Here is a 21,268-nt window from a genome sequence, read left to right as displayed (position 1 = left end):
TTTCTGTTTTTTTTTGTGTTCCCTCCCACCGTCGCTCATAGGGAATCCGAAGGCATCTTTAGATGATTTGGTTTTCTGTTCTCTGTAATTCATAAGGTCTGTACCTTACTATGCTAAGTGCTTTGAGATGACATATGTTGTGAATGTGCACTATATAGACAAAACTGAATTGAATTGAATTGACTTTTATTTTTAACCCCTTCACGTGCTACGCACAAACACAGATTGCAAAATCATTTTTGCACCAAAAACAGAACCTTTCATAACAAGGCAACACCTAACTGGGATATTCCTTCATCTGCTGGTGATCAATAGCAGAGCATCCACTCAGAGAGCAGTAGTGTTTGGTTACTACTGTAGCAGCAACAGGACCATTAATGTCAGAATCTCTCAAAGTCCGTATAATAGCGGTGCAACTATTCATTTGACAGCTACTTTGAGTGGCAGTTGTTTAAATGATCCCTGCAGGAGAGCCAAAGGTGCATCCCCACCACAGCCAATAAATATAACTACATGCAGGAGCATATATACAATACCATTCGAAAGTTTAGAAATTTTCTTATTTTTGAAAGAAAAACATTTTCTTCAATGACAATAACATTAAATTAATCAGAAATACAGTCTAGACATTGCTAATGTGGTAAATGACTATTTTAGCTGGAAAGGGCTGATTTTTAATAGAATATCTACATAGGGGTACAGAGGAACATCTCCAACAACCATCACTCCTGTGTTCTAATGCTACATTGTGCTAGCTAATGGTGTTGAAAGAGTAATTGATGATTAGAAAACCCTTGTGCAATTATGTTAGCACATGAATAAAAAAAAGTCTGAGTTTTCATGGAAAACATGAAATTGCCTGGATGACCCCAAACTTTTGAACAGAAGTGTATATAGATCCATAAACCAAAGCAGCTCTACTAACAAATGATAGTTGACAGTTCTTTCATTTCTACATGTTGTCCAGAAGCATCACAGTTTAGAAAGCATACCTAGTTAGAGACAGTATTTAATGACAGCTGTTCATTTAAATCTGTGAAATGGTGTCAGGAAGTTAATGAGTCACTATTTGTCTGATGTGGTAGGGGGTATCAAGCTGTGGTGGACATTCAGCTCACATATGTAGGGTGGCAACAGTCAGCCAGTCCAGCTCTCTCTTCTCTGGCTTCCACCTTGTTTACCTTTTCTTTGGATAATTTCTCATTTAGTTCTGTAAAATAAACTTATGCTTAGTTACAGCTCACATGTAATCTTGCCTCCAGTGTCCAGCCTTGAGCCGTGTTGTGACTCTGTCTATCTATTATCTATCTATTGCTTCAGGTATATGAGACAGATCTAGTCACTGGTCTCTTCTTAGCCGTCTGTTTTGGCACCACTGTTTGCAGCAACCTCCTCACTAGGTCCAGGCGTCCTGTATTGATCAGAGCCCTGGATAACTCCGTGACCTCCGCTGTGTGTGTCCTGTAAAGGTACTTCAGCTCAGCCTTCACTACGTCCTGAGGATACCTCTCCTCTGCCTTGTGCACCCACAGCTCCAGCTGGGTGATGGCAGAGCTGGGATCAGGGCCTCCCTGCATGAACAGAGCCAGGAGGGCCTGTAGGAGGCAGCGCAGGGCTGTGGCATCTCTGCTCCCTGGTCTCTCCAACTCCACGACCTGTTTGAAGCAGTCTGCAGCATTCTGCTGCTCACCTTTCATTAGGAGGCAACGTCCTCTGAGCACGTGGAGGTCTGGCAGACTATCGGCATGCTCAAACTGTAGAGCATGAGAGATCCTCACCAAAGCACTGTTCACTGCACTCTCATCTACTAACAGGCTCTCCTGGAGTGCGTCTACACCCATGTAGTAGTACACCTGAGAGGAAGACATGAATCTGATAAACCTATTGAAGTTAAAACAAACACAATTTTGGACCATTTGTATCACAGTTTATGTATTTTACCTGTGCCATTTCTAGATAAGTCCGCAGACATGGACGCACACTGAGCACCTTGTCCAAGTCTTTTCTAGCCTCAGTTAGCTTCTGTCGGTCAGGTATTCCACCTTCCCCATGCTTTGCCTTGTCCAGGTCCCTGACATATAGGATCATATTGATCTAAAAGGAACACAGCACCATGTTGTAAAGATTTTATCTCATCAAAAGTAAGTATATTTGTATTTCATGCAGCTGTTTGCAGTTCAGGACCTCGTTGTTAACATTTACAGATAAATACTGCACATAAATGAAACCATTAACAGTTGATACCACAACAGAACAAACTATCCAAATATGTCAGTTCAAGCATTGAAAGGATCTGACATGACAGTAGACTGGGGCATGCTGACTTAAAGTGTTTCAGCTGCAGTACCTTGGCGCGGGTGCAGTAAGCCTGCCAGTTGAGCTCTGGGTCTGGCAGCACATTCAGGGCCATGTTGCAGATCCCTGTGGCCATCTCATGTTTGCCCAACAGAAAGAAGACCTTGGCTAGAAGGTTCAGGACGAATGCATCCTTATTGGCCAAATTTATGGCCTGAAGATACAGACAGTTCTGTTATTGTGGCACATATAGAGTGATTGCCTTGTCACAAACTGTCCTCTAAAGTAGGACTAACGTACGTTCAACATTAAATGAAGTCACATTAAGATGAGACATGCATAACTTTTACAATGTGTAAACTTAAAACCATAAAGCTGCTGAGGCTATACATCTGCACCTATTGTCTTTCATCCCAAATCATAGCTTTTTTTCCAGCAGGTATCACATAACACACATACTACTCACACACATGAAGAGGAAAAAGATCTAGTTCAGAGCTAGTGACTTCTAGAGTAGCTCCATACAAAACAGTCCTCACTTGTGTTTTTTCCTGGCTTGTCTGAAATTTAAATATGTGAGTGAATTTACCGTTCCATAGCAGAACAAAGGATCCGAGGCTGAGAAGCCACAGTCATGTATCGACATGGGCACAGAGGAAAACTCATCCTTCCTCTCCAACATGATGCCAACATAACACCAGGCTAGAGCTGACAGGAGAGGTCAGAATGAGACTAATTAATGAGATATGAATGCAGGACTGGTGCTTGTAGTAAAGTGTTTTAACATTGTTGTGCTGTTGCCAGTACTTGCACTCCAATTAAATATTTCCAGAAGGGTTTTACTGCATATTTTGTCTGCAAATGTACAGCAGAGCAGATATATTATCCCTACAGAAACATGCAGTGTTTACCTTTGTGCTGCATTTTCTCAGATTCCAGAGTTTCTTTGAGAAGTCTGAGTCCCTTATTGTAATGAGAGAGTCTGGAGTATTCAGAATCTTCTTTGGTCTTTACTATGTTGTCCAGTCTGCAGAAAGTAAACAACTTCAGTATTTTCATGCTATGTAATGATATCTAAATCTTCTGAGGTTGGTGCTGTACCTTATATAGTTGGTTGCCATTTTAAAATACCAGCTTCGTTTTTCCTCTGTTGGTATCTGAAAAACAACAGCGGGCCGACGGCACTGGTTAATGGTTATTTCAAAGAAATGTGCACAATTTTTTTTTACTTGTCTGAAATGTAAAAAAAAAAACAAACAAGATAAAACTCTCATTGTGCCAATTTCTTATTTTGTGCTACAATAAATGAGTTGACTTTCTGTGGAGCTAAGCTAATTATACACGGGCCACATCTTCAAACTACAGCAAAAGATTGCAGATGAAATGACTCATACAAAAGCAATGAGTCCAAAAATATCCAATAATTACCAGCACTCCATGGTTAAACTAGCAGCCAATAAGAGGCTGGATTATGTAGTCACATACTGATGTGTATTATTAACATCTAACCAGCTCCACCTTACATTCTCCACTTTCATCCATAGCAGTTCAACATTCAAAGTATCTTTATTCTGAGTATTTATGTCTCCATCTCACCAGATGACCTCCATAATCCAGGGCTCTGTTGTAAAGCGTCAGTGCTGCCATTAGTCTCTCTCTCAGGTCATCCTCGCTGTCCAGCTCCACATCGTACGGATAAACGTAGGCCTGTTCAGCCAGGCAGCGAGCAGCCAACAGTCTGCTTTCCTCCTGACAGGCCTCTCCAGCATCTAAACCCATGAGGTGAGACACTTTATCCACACACTCTCCTGCATCCAGCTCTCTCCCCAGCTTGTCGTACACGTAGCCCAGGTTGGCCCAGGCGTTGAGGTTCCCAGGATCCTCTTTACAAATACTCCTGAAAGGCCAAAAGACAGTGTGGAGATTTTTAAAAAAGAACCTTCATTGGGGTCTTGAACATTTAATGCAATTTAACATTGTTTTGATCAGTTTGATTCTTTTCTTGACCAAACTATAGGTAAAGACATTTTAGCTATACTACACTGTAAATTATGTTAAGTTCATTCAAATTGGAAGCATAAGTTCTCTTGCTGCCTTGTAACTTTGGATGTTTAAACTAGCTGAGTTAACACAAGAAAGCAATTTTATTAAACTTCATATATTAAGTTGAATCAGATAGTCACGTACACAGTAGTTGCAGACAGACTGGCTTTGTTTTTACATTTTTTTTACATTCAAGTTTTAACAGTTTTTTCTTCACTGAACATTTCATTGAGTTTGCAGTCCCCTTTATTGAAGCCACTTTAGCCCTAAGTTCATAGAAAGACAATCTGGGAGCCTGTTCCTGGTTATAGTGAGATACATGGTAAGTCTATGGATAGACAGGGCCTAAATTCAGTGCTAATTCTGTCACACTTACAACTGTTTAGAATTCCAAAAAATAACAATCGTAGTAGATTTAGCATGTATTAAAAACGCACCGAAAGTTTTCAACATATCTGTTCTCTTAATCTACAAAAAGTTTTATTTCTTTACTCTTCTTTAATTCTATTTTTAAGTTCAATTTACTAGAAATAAGCAAAACCCATGTTTTTTTTTTTTTTAAGTAGAAAGGATGAGTTGATTTGACAAAAAAGGATTAATAATATTTTACAGTGTAGTATAAACATGAATTTATGTTTGTCCACTTTGGTCTAGACTAAATATCTCAACTATGGGAGATTTTAGTTATTTATGGCAGCCAGAGCATGAACTGACTTTTCGTCCAAGATAAATTGACATTTTGAGATTTTAGTGAAATGTCCTGACAAGTGGTTGGGTTACCATGGAAATTTGTACACACATTTTTGTTTATGGCTAAATTATAGTTTGTTCACCCTTAGCATTTTGTTTTATTTAGCAATTTTATTAGCAATAACTGTATAGGTCAGTATAGGTTAGCAGTCTTTATAGCAAGTGTTAGCATGCTAACTTAGCTAACTAAGCATGGCCAGTATTATACATGTTAAGGCATTAGCATATTAGCCTTGCTATTATAAGCACGTCAGCATTTAGCTCTAAGCACCACTCTGAGTACAGCTTCACAGAGCTGCTGTGTGATTAACTGGTGTGTTAGATCAATATTTCCTCAGCTACCAGGAAATTGGCTGTAGAATAAAACTTAATGTTGTTACGTAAAACAGTAGCAGGAAAAAAAGAACAAAATCATATGCATATTTTAATTAAATGACACAAAATAACACTGTGTATATGAGTCTGTTCGGTATTACCATGTGCTATTTGAAAGTTAGAGGTATAAGAAGCAAAGCTGTATAATAGTTGTTTATTATATAAGCTCAGCTAAAAATAAAAAAGTTTAGGCATTCAGTGTGGTTGAGCTTAACGCTAAAGTGTATGCAAATGACAGTCTGAAGTATTTCTGTTCTACACAAGCATGCAGGAAAATACATGAATGCTCAGATCTTTAAAGAAATCAGGCATTGACAGTGTATCAAAGTCAGCTCTGTAATTCAACTGCCGTAGTGATTATTCTGAATATTCTACCACAAATAAGACGATAGTGTATTATTACCTGAATATTTCCTCAGCTGTCTCCAACTGTTCAAGGTGAAAAGCCAGCAGGCCCAGAAGATTTCTGACAGCGTACTGAAGATATCCAACTTCAGCCTCTAGCTCAGTTCGCAGACTCTCCTGTTTCAGGTAAGTGTCCCGATGTCGAAGCTTCACAGGTCCAACAGGATCACAGTTAAGATTCAGCTCCAGGTGGAAGTGACCTGGGATGTAGTCCATGTCCTCCATGAGAGACTCAATGTCCTCCGTGTGTTCTGCTTCCATGGCCTCCTTTTCTTTTTCCTCAAGAAACCTTTAAAACATACAACAAAATCCTGCCGGTGTATATTTTATCTGAAGATCGAAAGAAAACAGCTCTTCCTCCTCAGTTTACTGTTACACAAACCACAGTTTCTCTCCGGGTGCAGGCAGGTTGAACAGGTTGAGCTTGTGAGTAACTAGGGAGTGGAATAACATGTATGATGCACCTTTTCCCTATTTTGGATTGTCATTTATGACATTCTCAGTAAGCTACACAAAAATCATATGTATGTCCTTTTTAAAAAATTTTTTCAGAAAATTATATTTCTTCATGTGTGTTTTGTCTTGATTTTTTTTAGGCTGTGGCTCAGTAACAGAAATACCATTTGACATTCCTTAAAGTCATTACTGACAGGATGATTTAATTTAATGTCTTGGTTTTTGCAAAAATGTTCTTGACGCCTTGTTTCTGGAGACAGTGTTAGCTGTTTTGGCCCCTCTGTGCCTGTGTTAGTGGCCCATAGAAGATTGTGACTCATCAAGCTCAGTGTAAATGAAGAAACACTCAGTAAAACATTCTCCCTCCGTCATGTAGTGTATGTGCTTGCAAGCATATCTTTAATTAATTTAATATACTTTAGGCAGAATAAAAAAAGCAAATTATCAGTAAGGAGTTTTATGATGAGCTGCTGACAGGCATGTAATCACCTGGAGGAAATATGCAAAAACTTTCAACAGGTGAACAAAAGCAAACATTCTCTGTGAATCCTCTCTTTGAACATGCTGTCTTAAACAATCAGATAAACATGATATGCACATTTTGCTCTCTGCAAACCCCAATTCCAGTGAAGTTTGGACGTTGTGTTATACGTAAAAAAGAAATGTTTTTAAAAACCCAGAATACAATGATGTGCATGGAGTCAGTCTATATACAGGTTTTGGAGCAACATATTTTCAGGGACGTCCTGTTTATTAAACCACATGCTGCACGTGTTACAACAGCGCAGCTTCATAGTAAAAACATGCGGGTACTAGACTGGTCTTCCTGCAATCCAGACCTTTCTCGCATTGAAAATGTGTGGCGCAAAATATGACAACGGAGACGCCGAATTGTTGAGAGACTGAAGTCATACGTCAAACAAGAACTGGAAAGAATTACATCTACAAAGATTCAACAATTAATGTCCTCAGTTCCCAAATGCTTATTAAGTGTTGTTAAAAGCTGTGTTTGGAACATGTTGCAAGCCTCACATTAAAAATGAGTGAATATTTGAAAAAAAAAAAACAAAAAAAAAAAAACTGATAAACAAAAACATTTATCAGTTTGGACATCATATATCTTGTCTTTGTAATTGTATATAGGTTGAAAAAGATTTGCAAATCATCGTATTCTGTTTTTATTTACATTTTACACAATGTCCCAACTTCTTTGGAATTGGGGTTTGTAGATTGCTTGTGCATACAAATCCAAACTCTTCCACCAGAGGGTAAACTTGTGTTATGATAAACTAGACTTGCAGAGCAGCTACAGCATCTATGTGTTCGATGCTGAATGCCCACTGTCATACTCAGTGTCTCATTGGTCTCAATGGGTTACCAGACAAGTGCAAGCTCTCTAAGAAAACAGGAAAAACTGTACAAAGCCTGAGCACTTCAGGCTCCTCAGGAGAGGCAATTCAAGGAAAAATCGGTGCTCCACTGACTGCTGAGGTGTAAAAGTGAAAACTGCAACAATAACAGATACATGGAGCCCAACAGTAGGCTGATAGTGAGAGCAGTTTAGACATAACAAGAACAATTAATTATTATTATCATTAGCAGTCCAATAGAAACTATGGTGGGATGATGGCTGGACTACCGACATCCTAGGATGTAGATTGTTGAAAAGTGACAGAACACATATGAGATGTATATGACATATCAATCTATGTGCTAGAGACCTATAGATTTTTTAGTGCACTTTGAAGACCACAGCTCTCGATTGACGTGATGCAGAAAAGACCGGAGGATTTGTTTATAGGTGAAAGAAATTAATATATTAGATTAGATTAAATTAGATTGGACTCAACTTTATTGTCATTGCACAAGCATTAAGACAATGAAATGCGGTTTGGCTTCTAAACAACAATGCAAAAAGCAGCAGTAAAGTCAAATAAATTTGATTGGCAGCACAAATATTGGACACTTTCTATGTCTTTTAAATTGATAAAAGATGTTTTTAAACTTGGACACATCTGTTGTGGGTCACCAGACCTCATGGAAGTGTTCATTAGTTTACAGTATATATACTTATTATAGTAATAAATTTATGTTTTTCACCATATTTTTTTATATGACAGCCTTAACGGGTGTCCTGTGGTTCTTTAAGTTGTCTAGAAAATGGGGATGTTTGGTGTCATAGTGGCTTTTTGCCACTCTTCAAAGTGGTCAGTGTTAGACTGAAAATAATCAAAGTGATCTCATGCTTTCCCCTGGTAAAATGAACACATATGTTCTGGCCTAGTCATGATGAGACACTCACTGACGGCTACTAGCAGCTAAAAGATGTGTGCGTTTATGTGGTAACAGGAGTGATGAGTCACTTGCGAGTGAGTCACGTTGCATTTAAACTGTTTTGTCTGAATTGAATTGTACTTCAGCCTTGTACTCAGGACACAGCCCTTCTGACAAGGAATTAGCACAGACACACAGGTCTATGGCAGCAGTATTCCTAACGCTGAACATGTAGGTGTTGGTGGGACTAGAAACTGCATCACCTTGGGCAAAACTATGCAAATGCAGAAACAAACATGCAAACCTCACACTTTGAACAGAGCTGCTGCCTCAGAACTGCCTTGATGGATAGAGTTGCTATCAGAATGTGTTGCATAATGTGAATTCAGTACTGTAGATCTGCCACAGTGGGCAGCCCTTTTCCATTTATACCATGTGGGTGTGCAGAAATCTGAAAATGTTCTGCTCTCAACAACCGTTGCCATGGTGGTCATCGTGGATACCAGGCTGATTGCATGGTAACATAATGATTACAGATGCGTGTTTGTATGACTCTGCACCCTCAAAGCCAAAGACAGAATTTTAGTGTTTTGTTCAGAAATGATCCAGTTCAAAAGACATGTTTACATTCCAGCAGCTAAGAGACAAAACAAAGGCATTACTAGAGAGAGGTTGACCCCTAATAATCCCTGTGGCCTTCACCGTTTACTAACCCTTCTAAAGAAGGATTAGGATATGTGTACCACATGCTGGTAAAGGTCCTTTTGCTTTTGAACTAACCCCTTGTTAACCTACTTAGTTGTTTTGGTGTCTGACTTACGTTTTACTGATTACTTGTAAAATAAATAAATAAATAAATATATACAGAATGGACACTGCATCTTACAAGCAGCATCCACATTTTTGTACTAATATTCATTCACCTACATTGAATTTGCAATGCATAACTTAAAGAAGATGGGAGCTGACAAGGTCAAGTTGGGGACCGTCTAAAACAGGGCTACTCAACTTACCATTGCTCATGGGCCACATAGAAAAATATCTCTGTTTGTGTGGGCCGCAACCTAATAGTACTAATTTAATATGACTGAATTATGTAAAAGACATTTAAATAATCAAGGTAATATTCAATAACAAAATATTTTAAATGTACTACAATAGAAAGACAATTTCATTAGGCTTTTGTAAAAGTTAAATAAGATTTTGTTGAAAATATATTATACTTGGCCTTATAGATCTATTTGTGGCTGTTTTCTGCATTTCCAGTAAAAGCAAAAAGGCCAAATGTCATGACATAAAAAAAATGTCATATATATCAAATTACAAAATGGTGCTTTATTCACAAAATATGAACAAAATACATACTTACTGTATATTAGCACTTTTTTTTGTAACAAACAAAAGCACTGTTTCAAAGTTTTTAAAATATTTTTCAAGCAATGCTTTTTTGAGAAATTAACTAAATTACATCAAAAAACTAAGTAGGCTTTATTCCAAAAAAAGTAAATAAATTAAGAGATTGCTTATAAAAATTAATTGGCCTACTACTCCAAAAAATAAAGTAAAAATTAAATCTTGCACATCACAAAAAAGTTCATCTGTGGCCAAAAACCAACCACTGTAAAACATAGCTCTTTAGGTGACCTACTTTTTTGAGCAATGAGGTATTACCAAATGAAATTAAAAAAACATAGGTGTGCATTATTCACAGAAATTGTGCATCAACAGGCAGCTCTGACAGAAGAGGTCAAAGCTAAAACAATTACACTCAGTTGAAATCAGGACATTGTATCACATTTCTTAGCATGGAGAAGCAAAGTCAAATTCACGCAGGATTTAAAATAAGAAAAAATACTTTCTGAAGTGTCTCAGTAACAAAATAGTGGCAGTGTAGATGTTGCCACTGGCAAGTTCACCCAAATACTGAACACAGATAGCAGGTTCAACTGACTGACCTGTGAACGTAGGTTTGGGAAGTGTGTGAAGTCATTGTCACCATGGTCTTGATAAAGAGAGAGCTTCTCCATGAAAGCAGAAACATCATTCACCAAGGCAGGCAGCAATTTGTTGTTTCCCCTGGAGCTTCAAATTTAGGGAGTTCAGGTGCTTGGTTGTGTCAACCAGAAAAACCGCTTCCAGTGCAAACTTCTCATCGTTGACATGATACAGATCGGTATGCTTTCTCTGCGCAGTGAAGGCTCGAATCACCAGCAGTAAATCCACAAACTTCTCCAGTACAATGCCTCTGCTCAGCCATCGCCCTGCGGCGTGCAGCGTCAGGTCTTCATATTGTGTGCCATATTCTTCAACTAAGGTGCAGAACTGTGGAATGGACTGTTTCTGGCAAAGAAGGCACACTGGCTTGTTATTTACCTCCACAAAAGCAAATTCTTCCTCCCATGACTGTTGAAATGTTCTGTGTTCATCACATAACTTGCGTTTAACTTCACCGGCAGCATCCATGAACGCCACTTCGATTGGTCTTCTTTTGAGTCTTTTTTTTGGCGGTTAGCAAACAACCTTTTGCTGCATTACCGCCACCAACTGGTACAGTCCCACAATTGCAACACTAACCTGCCTGTTGTCAGTAGGTCAAACATATTGCCCTCTGGTGTCAGCATATCAGAAACTTCTTGTCCTCATTAAAAGTACAAAAAAATATATTTACTGCTTACAGTAAGCCGTGGGCCGCACCACTACAGCGTGCGGGCCGCATGCGGCCCGGGGGCCGCGGGTTGAGTGGCGCAGGTCTAAAATGTGCTTGCAAAATGGTCAGGGCAGCCGTTTTGTTTATTGATTTGTCTCTGTTATGCACACGTCAAGTCAGCTTCATTTTTACTCTGGACTTCCTCACATAGAATAAACAACTTCTTAAGAAAATGCAATATGGTCGAATGAGCTCGTATACCTGCTTTTTTGTCGGTGGTTTTGTCTTTTTTTTTTTTTTAATTCTTACTTAATATTCATCTGGGCCTCCATTCATGATATACACAACATCCAGGTTTTGAGGGAACATCCAGAACTACACTGATCAGCCAATATTTAAATCAGACAGATGAGGTAAATAACATTGCTCATCTTGTTGTGATGCTATATTCTGCTAAGAAACCTTGAGTCCTGGCATTTGTATCGATATTACTCTGTTATGGACTACGCACCCTCTATCCCCATGGCAATGCCCAACACCAGTGACTGTCCAGAACAGGAAAATGCTTCAGAACAACTTGGGGAACATGACAAAGACTCCAAAGCACTGACTCAGACTCCAAATTCCCAGAATCTCTTTCCAGTCATTCATGCATGGGATGTGCTCGACCAAGCCCGGTCTATGAATACCCCACAACACAATGTACAGTAAGAATCTACTGTCAGTGTCCTCCCTCCAGACAACACATGACACCCTCTGAGGTCTATGGGTCAGTGGATTGGTGCCATTTTGGTGGTACAAGGGGAACCGAACCTGTTGGCAATGCTGTGGCCCCGTGCAATCCTGTGTTTTGTTTTCCAACTGTTAAAACCTCCTGCTCAAATTCCACTTGGGTTAGAAATACTTTTTAAAAGCAAGGTTTAAGTACAAGACATTATATTCAGATTAAGTTGGGTGAACCGTTAACATTTTAAACGAGTCTATCTGCTCCATTTGAAAAGCAGCTGAACATATACAAAGCATAGAGACAAACAAGGAGGACAACTGAAAGTCACTCAACTGAAGTGTGTGTATTGTTGTGTCAGAACATGTTTCGTTCCTCCTTGTCTAGAGCTCAAACACAGGTTAACCAGAGGCCAGAGACTGTGCAGCAACCAAGCATCAAAGTTCTCTAACTTCCATCTCTGCTGAGACATGATGGTTGCACTGACATGCAATGTTCCCTCTAATTTTTCCTGAGTCTGAGCAAACACACAAACTCCCTGAGCGTCCCTTGGACCACTGTGAGCAACATCAGACGTGTCCACTGTGGTCACACCAGCATCACATCCATTCAAGTTACATGGTTCATTAAAAGAATCAAATTACAGCATTTACATTTCTGTTAAAACACTTTGTCAACAGGAGCCAGTTGAAGGCTGCAGTGATTTTAGTGACACTACAATGTATAAGAGTGAAGTTATTGAATATTTGTCTCTCTTTACTGTTGCAGCGGTTTTGCAAATTGCAGACGGACCCTGTTCACTCCATAGACACCAGTGTTATTCCTGTAGCTTGAAAGACAGCTACTTTTGATAAAACTGGGCTTGTAGCACATTGTCTGCCTTGCAACAATGGGAAAGAGGCACCGTTTATGTTTTGACAACCTATATCTAATGAGTTATTGATGCTGGAAGTCTGAATCTGTGAATATCTTTCCAACTTTACTGAACTTGGGGCAACTACCACCTAAGGAGTGATATATTTAATTTTGAAAAAAACATTTAGCCATACTTAAAGCTTTAAGTGCTTTATTAACACAGAACTAAAAATTTTGTATTGTTTTATTATCACAGGTTCTGTCTGAAAAGAGGTGGCATCATTTTAAACAGTGAAATCAAACTAACAAAATGTAATGACCAACCAGTGGGCAATACTGGATTCTGCAAATACATAAACAACTTTTTTTAAAAATATGTCTTATCATAACACAGTTAATGTATTAACCTATTTTTGTGTGTATGCATGTATTTATTGATTTATTTAGTACTGTTAACATATCAGAGTTCTGAGTGAATTTTTCTTAAGAAAAAGGCCATTTATTGATCACATATAGGCTGTTAAATGTTTATTAAAAACTAAAAAGCATTTTTAAAAAAACAACAGGCATTTATTGAGTCACTAAAATACTGTAGAGTACAGACCACATCAGCATGATTATAAGCATCCTCTGGTAAATTAACAACCAGATACTGATGTCTCTCACCATATGGACTTCAGGAGATGACTGGGGGATGATAAACTGTGACCTACTGGTTGGGTTCTCTCTGTTCTCATGTTTCTTACATATTTGTCCCCTGACAGCCGGGTCCTAATGTTTTTTGAGCAACACACCATACTATAACGTTTTTACAATGATGGTTCTACTATGAAGCCAGTTTGACATGTTCAGGTGTTCTTTGTGTGAAAACTCAGAGATTTCAGGTATCAGAAGGTGGTTTTCAGCTTTCTTTGTTAACTTTCTGCTTCAACTTTAAACTACATTTCCTTCACTAACCCAGCCCTCTGGACTTCCAGTAAGCTGTGTTCCTATTGGCTGTCCAGGTGGCTGCTCAGGTGTTATCAGGAACACCTGAGCAGCTTGGTGTTATCAGGAACACCTGAGCAGCTCAGTGTCTTCCTGCTTTATTTAGCTGCAGCCAAACATTTCCTCTGCTTCTCTTCACCACAGAACCGGGTTTAGCTCCATTGCTTTAGTTTGTTCTTTAGGTGTTGGCTTGCAGCTTCCAGCAGTAAAATAGACTTTAATGTGTTTCTTGGTGTGTTTTAGGGCTTTGTACTGGATAGTTGTCTTGGTAAATGAGGTTCTTTAGCCACAGTGATTAGTGGATTTGGTACAGCTGAGTTGTGTCTTTATCTTGGCTGTAGTGAGTCTTTAGAGGTTTTTGGTCAGACACATTCTGTATTCTTGTTCGAGAACCAATGTTGGTTGTCCAAAAGGTGAGAGTTCCTGTCCTGATTCTCTGTTCTCAGAGGTTCTCTGGTAGGCTGCAGGAGACTTTAGCATTTGGGTTGTGCTAGTTTGGTTTTTGTATGGTTTCATTTGGACGACTATCTTGAGGCCCCTCCATGTGGTTTAGTGAGGTTTTCTGCAACAGTTCTACAAAGCAACCTGCAGCAGAAGAGACTTTGAGAGTTTTTAGGAAGTTCTGGAGACCAGACTTTAAAGCAGCAGAGACATTTGTCAGCAGTTTGAGCAGGAGAAGGTGAGCTTCAGAGTAGAAATGAGATGGAAACCTTCTTGACCCGTGTGGTGAGGTCCTGTACCAAGAGTTTGAGCAGGTTGTGAAGAGTCTGTAGTTCTTTGGTCTGAAAGCACAAGAAGAGTCGACTCATTAAAGGAGAAAACAGGAGATATTGTTGGTTCTTCTGTCGCTCTGCAGTTTCCTTAGACTGAATATCAAGTTTATATTTTAAATGATTTGCCATGTGAGCCCAAGAAGACTTCAATAAACTCCCTCCATCCCCTGGACACAACATATTTTATTACCATGTTAAATCTTTTTTTTTTTTTTTTTTTAATAATTTTGAGTTTTAATCCTAGTTTTAGCATAGTTTTTTCTCTTTGCTTGTTTAGTTTTGTCATCTGTGTAAAAGGTGCTAAACAAATAAAGTTGGATTGATAAACTGAATAACTGACTAACTCATGATTGTGACAACAGAAGTATTTTCATTGTGATTTAAGGGTTTATTTCATTTTTAAGGTTGGGGTAAAAATCTTGACAGAAAAAGAAGATTAAAGAAATAAACTACATGACAAAAAGCAATTAAATCAAAGGAAAAAAAATTACTACAATAACTTTTTAAAAGTTTCATTATTAAAAAGATTTAAGAAATTTAGGATGTAATTTTCTAATTAAACATTTAATTTTTTAATTAAATGTTTTGTGTTTTTAAGGGTTTAATAATCTAATCAAATGTTTTGCATTTTTTAAAATGTTTAATATTATTCTTGTTTAATTTTATTTTTTAAATGTTTAATTATGGAAAATACTTTATCTGTAATTTTTAATATTTGTATTTTAAAAATGTTGTTTAATTTCATAATGACATATATTGTATCTTGTCGAATTATCTAATTCAATATTTTGTCTGTTTAATAGAGTTAAACATTAAATACAATTAAATTATATATACATATACCACCTTTTAATGTTTAGTTTTCTTTTTAAATGCTTCATTTTATTTTCTGTTTAATTCCTATTTGAAGTTTTATTGTCTTTAAGATGTAATTTTCTAATTAAACATTTAATTTTTTAATTAAATGTTTTGTCTTTTTAAAGGTTTAATAATCTGATTAAATGTTTTGCATTTTTTAAAATGTTTAACATTCTTCTTGTTTAATTGTATTTTTTAAATGTTTAATTGTGGAAAATACTTTATCTGTAATTTCTAATATTTGTATTTTAATAATTTTGTTTCATTTCATAATGACATGTATTGTATCGTGTCGAATTATCTAATTCAATATTTTGTCTGTTTAATAGAGTTAAACATTAAATACAATTAAATTATATATACATATACCACCTTTTAATGTTTAGTTTTCTTTTTAAATGCTTCATTTTATTTTCTGTTTAATTCCTATTTGAAGTTTTATTGTCTTTAAGATGTAATTTTCTAATTAAACATTTAATTTTTTAATTAAATGTTTTGTCTTTTTAAAGGTTTAATAATCTGATTAAATGTTTTGCATTTTTTAAAATGTTTAACATTCTTCTTGTTTAATTGTATTTTTTAAATGTTTAATTGTGGAAAATACTTTATCTGTAATTTCTAATATTTGTATTTTAATAATTTTGTTTCATTTCATAATGACATGTATTGTATCGTGTCGAATGATCTCATTCAATATTTTTGTCTGTTTAATAGAGTTAAACATTAAATTACATTAAATTATATTAAACAGACAAAATATTGAATGAGATCATTCGACACGATACAATACATGTCATTATGAAATGAAACAAAATTATTAAAATACAAATATTAGAAATTACAGATAAAGTATTTTCCACAATTAAACATTTAAAAAATACAATTAAACAAGAAGAATGTTAAACATTTTAAAAAATGCAAAACATTAAATCAGATTATTAAACCTTTAAAAAGACAAAACATGGGCACCCATATAGCTCAACGGGTTAAGCGGGTGACCCATGTACAGGGGCTGGTCCCTAATGCAGCGTCCCGGGTTCGATTCCCGCTAGTGGCCCTTTGCTGCAAGTCTTCCCCCGACTCTTTTCCCCCCTTTCCTGTCTGTCTCTCACTACGCCTATCCAATAAAAAGCTGAAAAAGGCCAAAAAAGACAAAACATTTAATTAAAAAATTAAATGTTTAATTAGAAAATTACATCTTAAAGACAATAAAACTTCAAATAGGAATTACACAGAAAATACAATGAAGCATTTAAAAAGAAAATTAAACATTAAAAGGTGGTAAAACATTTAAAAAGAAAAACCTTAAAGATTTAATCGAAACATTAAATATTGGGAAAGAAAAAGAAACTCAAACAAGCCGATAAAACATTTGAAAAAACAATTAAACATTAAAAAGACAAAACATTTGGAAATCAAATCAGACATTAGAAAAGAATAAAAGGTGAGAAAAGAGCAAAACTAAACGTTTAAGAAGAATCAATCTAAAGACAAAACATTTGAAAAGACACCAGTTAGACTTTAGAAGATCAAATTAAACAGAAGAGACAATAAAACGATCAAAAAGAGCAAAAACAGATAAAGGTATTAAAGCGTTTTCTAGTCTGAAATGAAAACATCAAGTTGTTTCTTCAAACATTTCCTCTTTCTATGTTCTTGGTTTGATTGTGGATAGATTTACTAACAACTCATTTCAGAAAACTGTTTTCCAGATAAAGTCTACTAGTAGTTGAAGGCATTTATCAAACTAATGCTACCTTCTGATCTCCATAAACTTTACTGTTCAGTGAAGAGAATCAAAGTTTGTTGAGGATTTCTCAAAAACCCACAGGTGAAGGTCTGAGAAGAACTCAGATGGATGGTCTAAATGTGAAATCAAGACTCATGGTCACAAGTTTTAAGGCTTCTGTTAACCAGAAAGTTCAAACTAACAGAGAAGTACTGAGAAACTTTAAAAATTTCAGTCCTCAGACTGTCTGAAGGTTCAAACTAACAGAGAACTACTGAAGAACTTTTAGGTTTTCAGTCCTCAGACTGTGTGAAGGTTCAAACTAACAGAGAAGTACTGAGAAACTTAGAAGATATCAGTCCTTGGACTGTCTGGAAGTTCAATCTAACAGAGAACTACTGTGGGACTTAGAAAATTTCAGCCCTCAGACTGTGTGAAAGCTCAGGTCCTGAGGACTCGGGAGGTCTGGAGGCTTTGAAAGTCTTGGAACTGAGGGTTCAACCCTCCAGCACAAAGGCTGAAGTCCAACCTCCTGAGAAAAATGGTCGAGTTGAGACTCAAGTTAAAAAAAACTCGAAAAAGGCAAAAAAAAATAGATGATAAATGCGCAAAAAAAAAGAAGAATTAGTATCTGAGCGAGTAGCTTAGGGGATAAGATGAAAAACTACCAAGTGGAAGGTAGTAGGTTCAAGACCCACCACTGGCATTTTTCTTTGTCTGGATTTTGATAAAATTTAAAAAGGGTCTGGTCTTGAACCAGCAACCTCCACCTCTACAGGTAAACCCTTAACTCACTGAGCTACAGATCAGATGAAAAGCAGTAATTTCGTCGTCCCTTTGGCATCGTAGTTAATAAAGTGACCACATGGGTGGAGTCAGGGTAGAGAGTAGGCAGGGAGGTGGGTGGCGGCCTCCCCCCTCTATAGACCTGACCGTGAACACCGTCAACACCCACCTGAGGGAGACGCTGTCTAAGATCTCAAGGCTGCTTGGTCGTGGTCTTTCTGGCACGTACTCTTCCAAGATGAGCCGGGAAGTTTAACACTGATGGAATGACACAGGTCTAAGCCGACAAACTTCCAATTCCTCCTCAACCCATAGTCTCTGGGAAACCTACATGGAGTAAGAAAAGTAGACAGAGAAGTAATTAAGTCTGTACACAACATATTAAAAAGAAATCATGCTAATAAATTAAGTACAAATAACCGAATTCGCCAATATACTGGAGACCAGAGCTATTTAATCTGATAAGTATAACCTTGTTTAGTAACATTTCAATTATTTGAGAGCAGTCCTAAAGAACTGCCTGTAATCCCAATCATAAAATGGGTTTGGAGGAAGAACATAAATGGTAATCTGGATATACATGAGTTAGGCTTTATAACTACTATTGGTAGTATTGGTGGTAGTAATAGTAATGCGACTACTACTAGTAGTAGTGCTAGTACATTAACTGCTGCTGATACTGGCACTGCTACTACAACTTGTAATACTATTACAAATGCTGATACTACTTCTACGACTCTAACAGCTGTTTATACTACTACTGCTGCTTGTACTTTTAGTATTACTACTACTGCTTGTACAACTATACTACAGCTACTATTAATTGTCTGGTATTTGGTTGTCAAGCTGCTAGCTCACCTTAGCGTTTTGCTAGTGGCTAACTAGTTAGCTCTCATAGACTGGAAGGTCTCAACAAGATTTCATAATGAAAAAAGAGCCACAAACTATTCTTACCTATGAAAAGTCATTCCAAGTTTCCTTGTCTCAATCGTACGACGTAGTGTGTAACTGTATGCTGCACAGTGAGGCGGCATACTTCTTGTTTCCGTTTTCACGCCGTCGGCATCAACAGAATGCACTGAAACTTTGCTCCCACTAGCTTAGCCTCGCCGTAGCACGCAGCTCAAAGGGGCGTGTCCTATCTACTCATTCATATCTATGAGAACAACGATGGCTGCACATAAGGACGCCTGACGTTGATTAGCTGCGTAAATACCATTATATACAGTCTATGGTAAATACGTATGTGAATCGCATCATTGGCTGCAGCAGCCAGTCACCGGTCACTCACTGACTCACATTGAAAAATAGAACAGAATGAATTGTTACGTGTTTATTTTATTTACAATTCAGGTTGGATTTTTTTTGTGCGCAGTGCAGATTTTCTGTGCGCGGAGACCGTGTCAGCAGTGCGCAATTGCGCACGCGTGCAGCTTAGAGGGAACAGTGCTTACAGGATTGTCGCTGGGAAATTTGGCGCCCCTCATGAGATTTGACACTGAATACAAAGGATCATAGGATCATAGGAAAGCCTCATTAATAGAAAGTTTATACCTTCCTATCCCCCCCCCATTCAAGCTGAGCTCATGATCTCCTCCCCTAAATAAAAAAAATCAGCCTTAGTCTGGTATCCAAGCGTTGTCTTCATGTCATATCATAACGAATTAGACGGCCTTAATCCATTTCCACTTTGGAATCCAGCTATTAAGCCATTGTTATTGTATTTAATATACATTTCCATTCCCCCCTCTCAGAGACTCCCTTTTTGTTTCCGTGGAACAGACTTGTAAGTTCCGTTAATGCTTATATTTTAAAATCCCCTGCCTTTCTAAGCCACTTCATTCCTGTTGACTACAACTGTATTTCCATTCTTAGTCAGCTTCTCCCTGGCACTTTGAATGAGTGTTCACTGTGAAAAGCATCTTTTCAGCTCTCCAGAGGCCTTTCCTGACTGCAGATTATAGCACTGAGTGTGTCTCTGTGTTGCCTCTGTGTGTTACAGACATGAAGAATAACAATGGAACATTTTCGGTAACTCTTCACAGGGCAAAAAGGATGACTATCAAAAATCTTTCATGATGTTTTATGACCTCTTTTATTTCTGTTTCAAAATTGGTTTTATCAGCCATGTTGACTTTGTCGGTGTAGATTTGCTTCCGCTCCCAAGCTGTAAAGAAAATGGGGGTAAAATTATGCTCTCTCCACACCTATTGACTTTTCTAGCGGACCATGTCAGTTTCCACTGCCACGGACATTTAATTTTCTCTGACCCAAAACAGCACCAACACGTCAGTCTCATAACCACAAGCTTTAACCTGAGATATTTTCTTAGCCACAGTTCCACATGAGGAGGTCCTGGCCTGTTAAGGAAAAATCTGTCTGGACTGTGTCTGTGTCGGCAGGAAGAAAGTTGTCGCCTAGCGACACACAGTGTCAGTGTGTGTCTAAGTGTAACAGAAGTAATCCGACAGCCTTTCGTAACAGGCATCCGTCACACTTCATTACACTGATTAATTCAATTCAATTTTATCTTTTACAATATTATTGAGAGACACCCAACAATCCCCCCTTGATGCTCTTCAATTACACTACAGTGTGGGATGGATTAATACAACACGCGCTGGTACTTGGCCTTCCCTGACACCAACCCAAAGAGCAGAGATGCAGTTTATTGTCAGATTTCATGTGTTTGCAACTTCTTTGCAGTTTGGTAACAGTGCAATTTCTCCTCTAAACTTCTCTCATGGAGGTAAAGCTATCTAATGTCTCACAAACACAAAACTGCTCCCTTGAAGTTAGTCAAAAAAGTTTGAATAAAAATGATGCCATCTTGTGCTGGCGAAAGAGTCTGAGCCGTAGTGCCACTGGAGTGCTACTGCCTCCTGCCTGGCCCCCCATACCAATACCATTTTTCCAAACATATTTGCCCGTTTAATGTTTTGATGCTACCGTTGTCCAAAAAGATGCAGCAATTACAAAGGCCTTAGCATGTGTTTGACATAATTTTCATACTTATCGAACCATTCAGTCACCCCTTGTGCCCCGTGGATCTGTGAATGAGGGCATGGTAATTCTGGAAGAGACCACTCTCATCACAGCAACTTATTTTTGTGAAAATAATCCTCTCATTTTACTTTTACTTAACCCTTTGATGCACAGCATGGCTCAAAAGTGACTCACATTTGACCTGCCAAGTTTAAACATTGGGATTAAGTCCATACAGTGTTAGTTATTATGTGAAATTAGCAAAATAATTGCATTTCAAGGACTTAAAACCCAAGGAAAACAAGCATTTAAAATATGTTTTACCT

The 21,268-nt window shown here is 37.7% G+C and overlaps 1 protein-coding gene and 1 long non-coding RNA gene across 2 annotated transcripts; both read right to left on the bottom strand.

Moving 5' to 3' along the window:
• Window positions 1–169: 169 nt before the first annotated feature.
• On the bottom strand, window positions 170–11,065 carry ttc22 (tetratricopeptide repeat domain 22). Its single transcript, XM_055018945.1, has 9 exons — window positions 10,554–11,065; window positions 5,867–6,157; window positions 3,892–4,192; window positions 3,397–3,452; window positions 3,207–3,322; window positions 2,885–3,003; window positions 2,348–2,509; window positions 1,942–2,094; window positions 170–1,853 (listed from the first exon to the last, which is right to left on the bottom strand). The coding sequence occupies exons 1-9, from the start codon at window positions 10,640–10,642 to the stop codon at window positions 1,317–1,319; spliced, it is 1,824 nt and encodes a 607-aa protein (XP_054874920.1). The 5' UTR covers window positions 10,643–11,065; the 3' UTR covers window positions 170–1,316.
• Window positions 11,066–13,967: 2,902 nt separating this feature from the next.
• On the bottom strand, window positions 13,968–18,968 carry LOC129350879 (uncharacterized). The gene is made up of 3 exons (XR_008604454.1): window positions 18,912–18,968; window positions 18,127–18,284; window positions 13,968–14,593 (listed from the first exon to the last, which is right to left on the bottom strand). It is a non-coding gene; the product is annotated as an uncharacterized LOC129350879 (long non-coding RNA).
• Window positions 18,969–21,268: the final 2,300 nt, after the last annotated feature.

This window comes from Amphiprion ocellaris, chromosome 2 (assembly GCF_022539595.1).
Source record: "Amphiprion ocellaris isolate individual 3 ecotype Okinawa chromosome 2, ASM2253959v1, whole genome shotgun sequence".
Classification (NCBI taxonomy): Eukaryota; Metazoa; Chordata; class Actinopteri; family Pomacentridae; genus Amphiprion; species Amphiprion ocellaris.
This window is presented reverse-complemented; position numbering and strand designations above follow the sequence as displayed.

Excerpts from the sequence above, each read along its gene's own strand:
- ttc22 (XM_055018945.1), bottom strand. The coding sequence starts at position 10,642 with ATGATGTTTCTGCTTTCATGGAGAAGCTCTCTCTTTATCAAGACCATG. Across the intron at positions 4,193-5,866 it reads ACAGCTGAGGAAATATTCAG|GAGTATTTGTAAAGAGGATC; the intron begins GTAATAATACAC and ends TTGGCCTTTCAG. Across the intron at positions 2,095-2,347 it reads CTTACTGCACCCGCGCCAAG|ATCAATATGATCCTATATGT; the intron begins GTACTGCAGCTG and ends TGTTCCTTTTAG.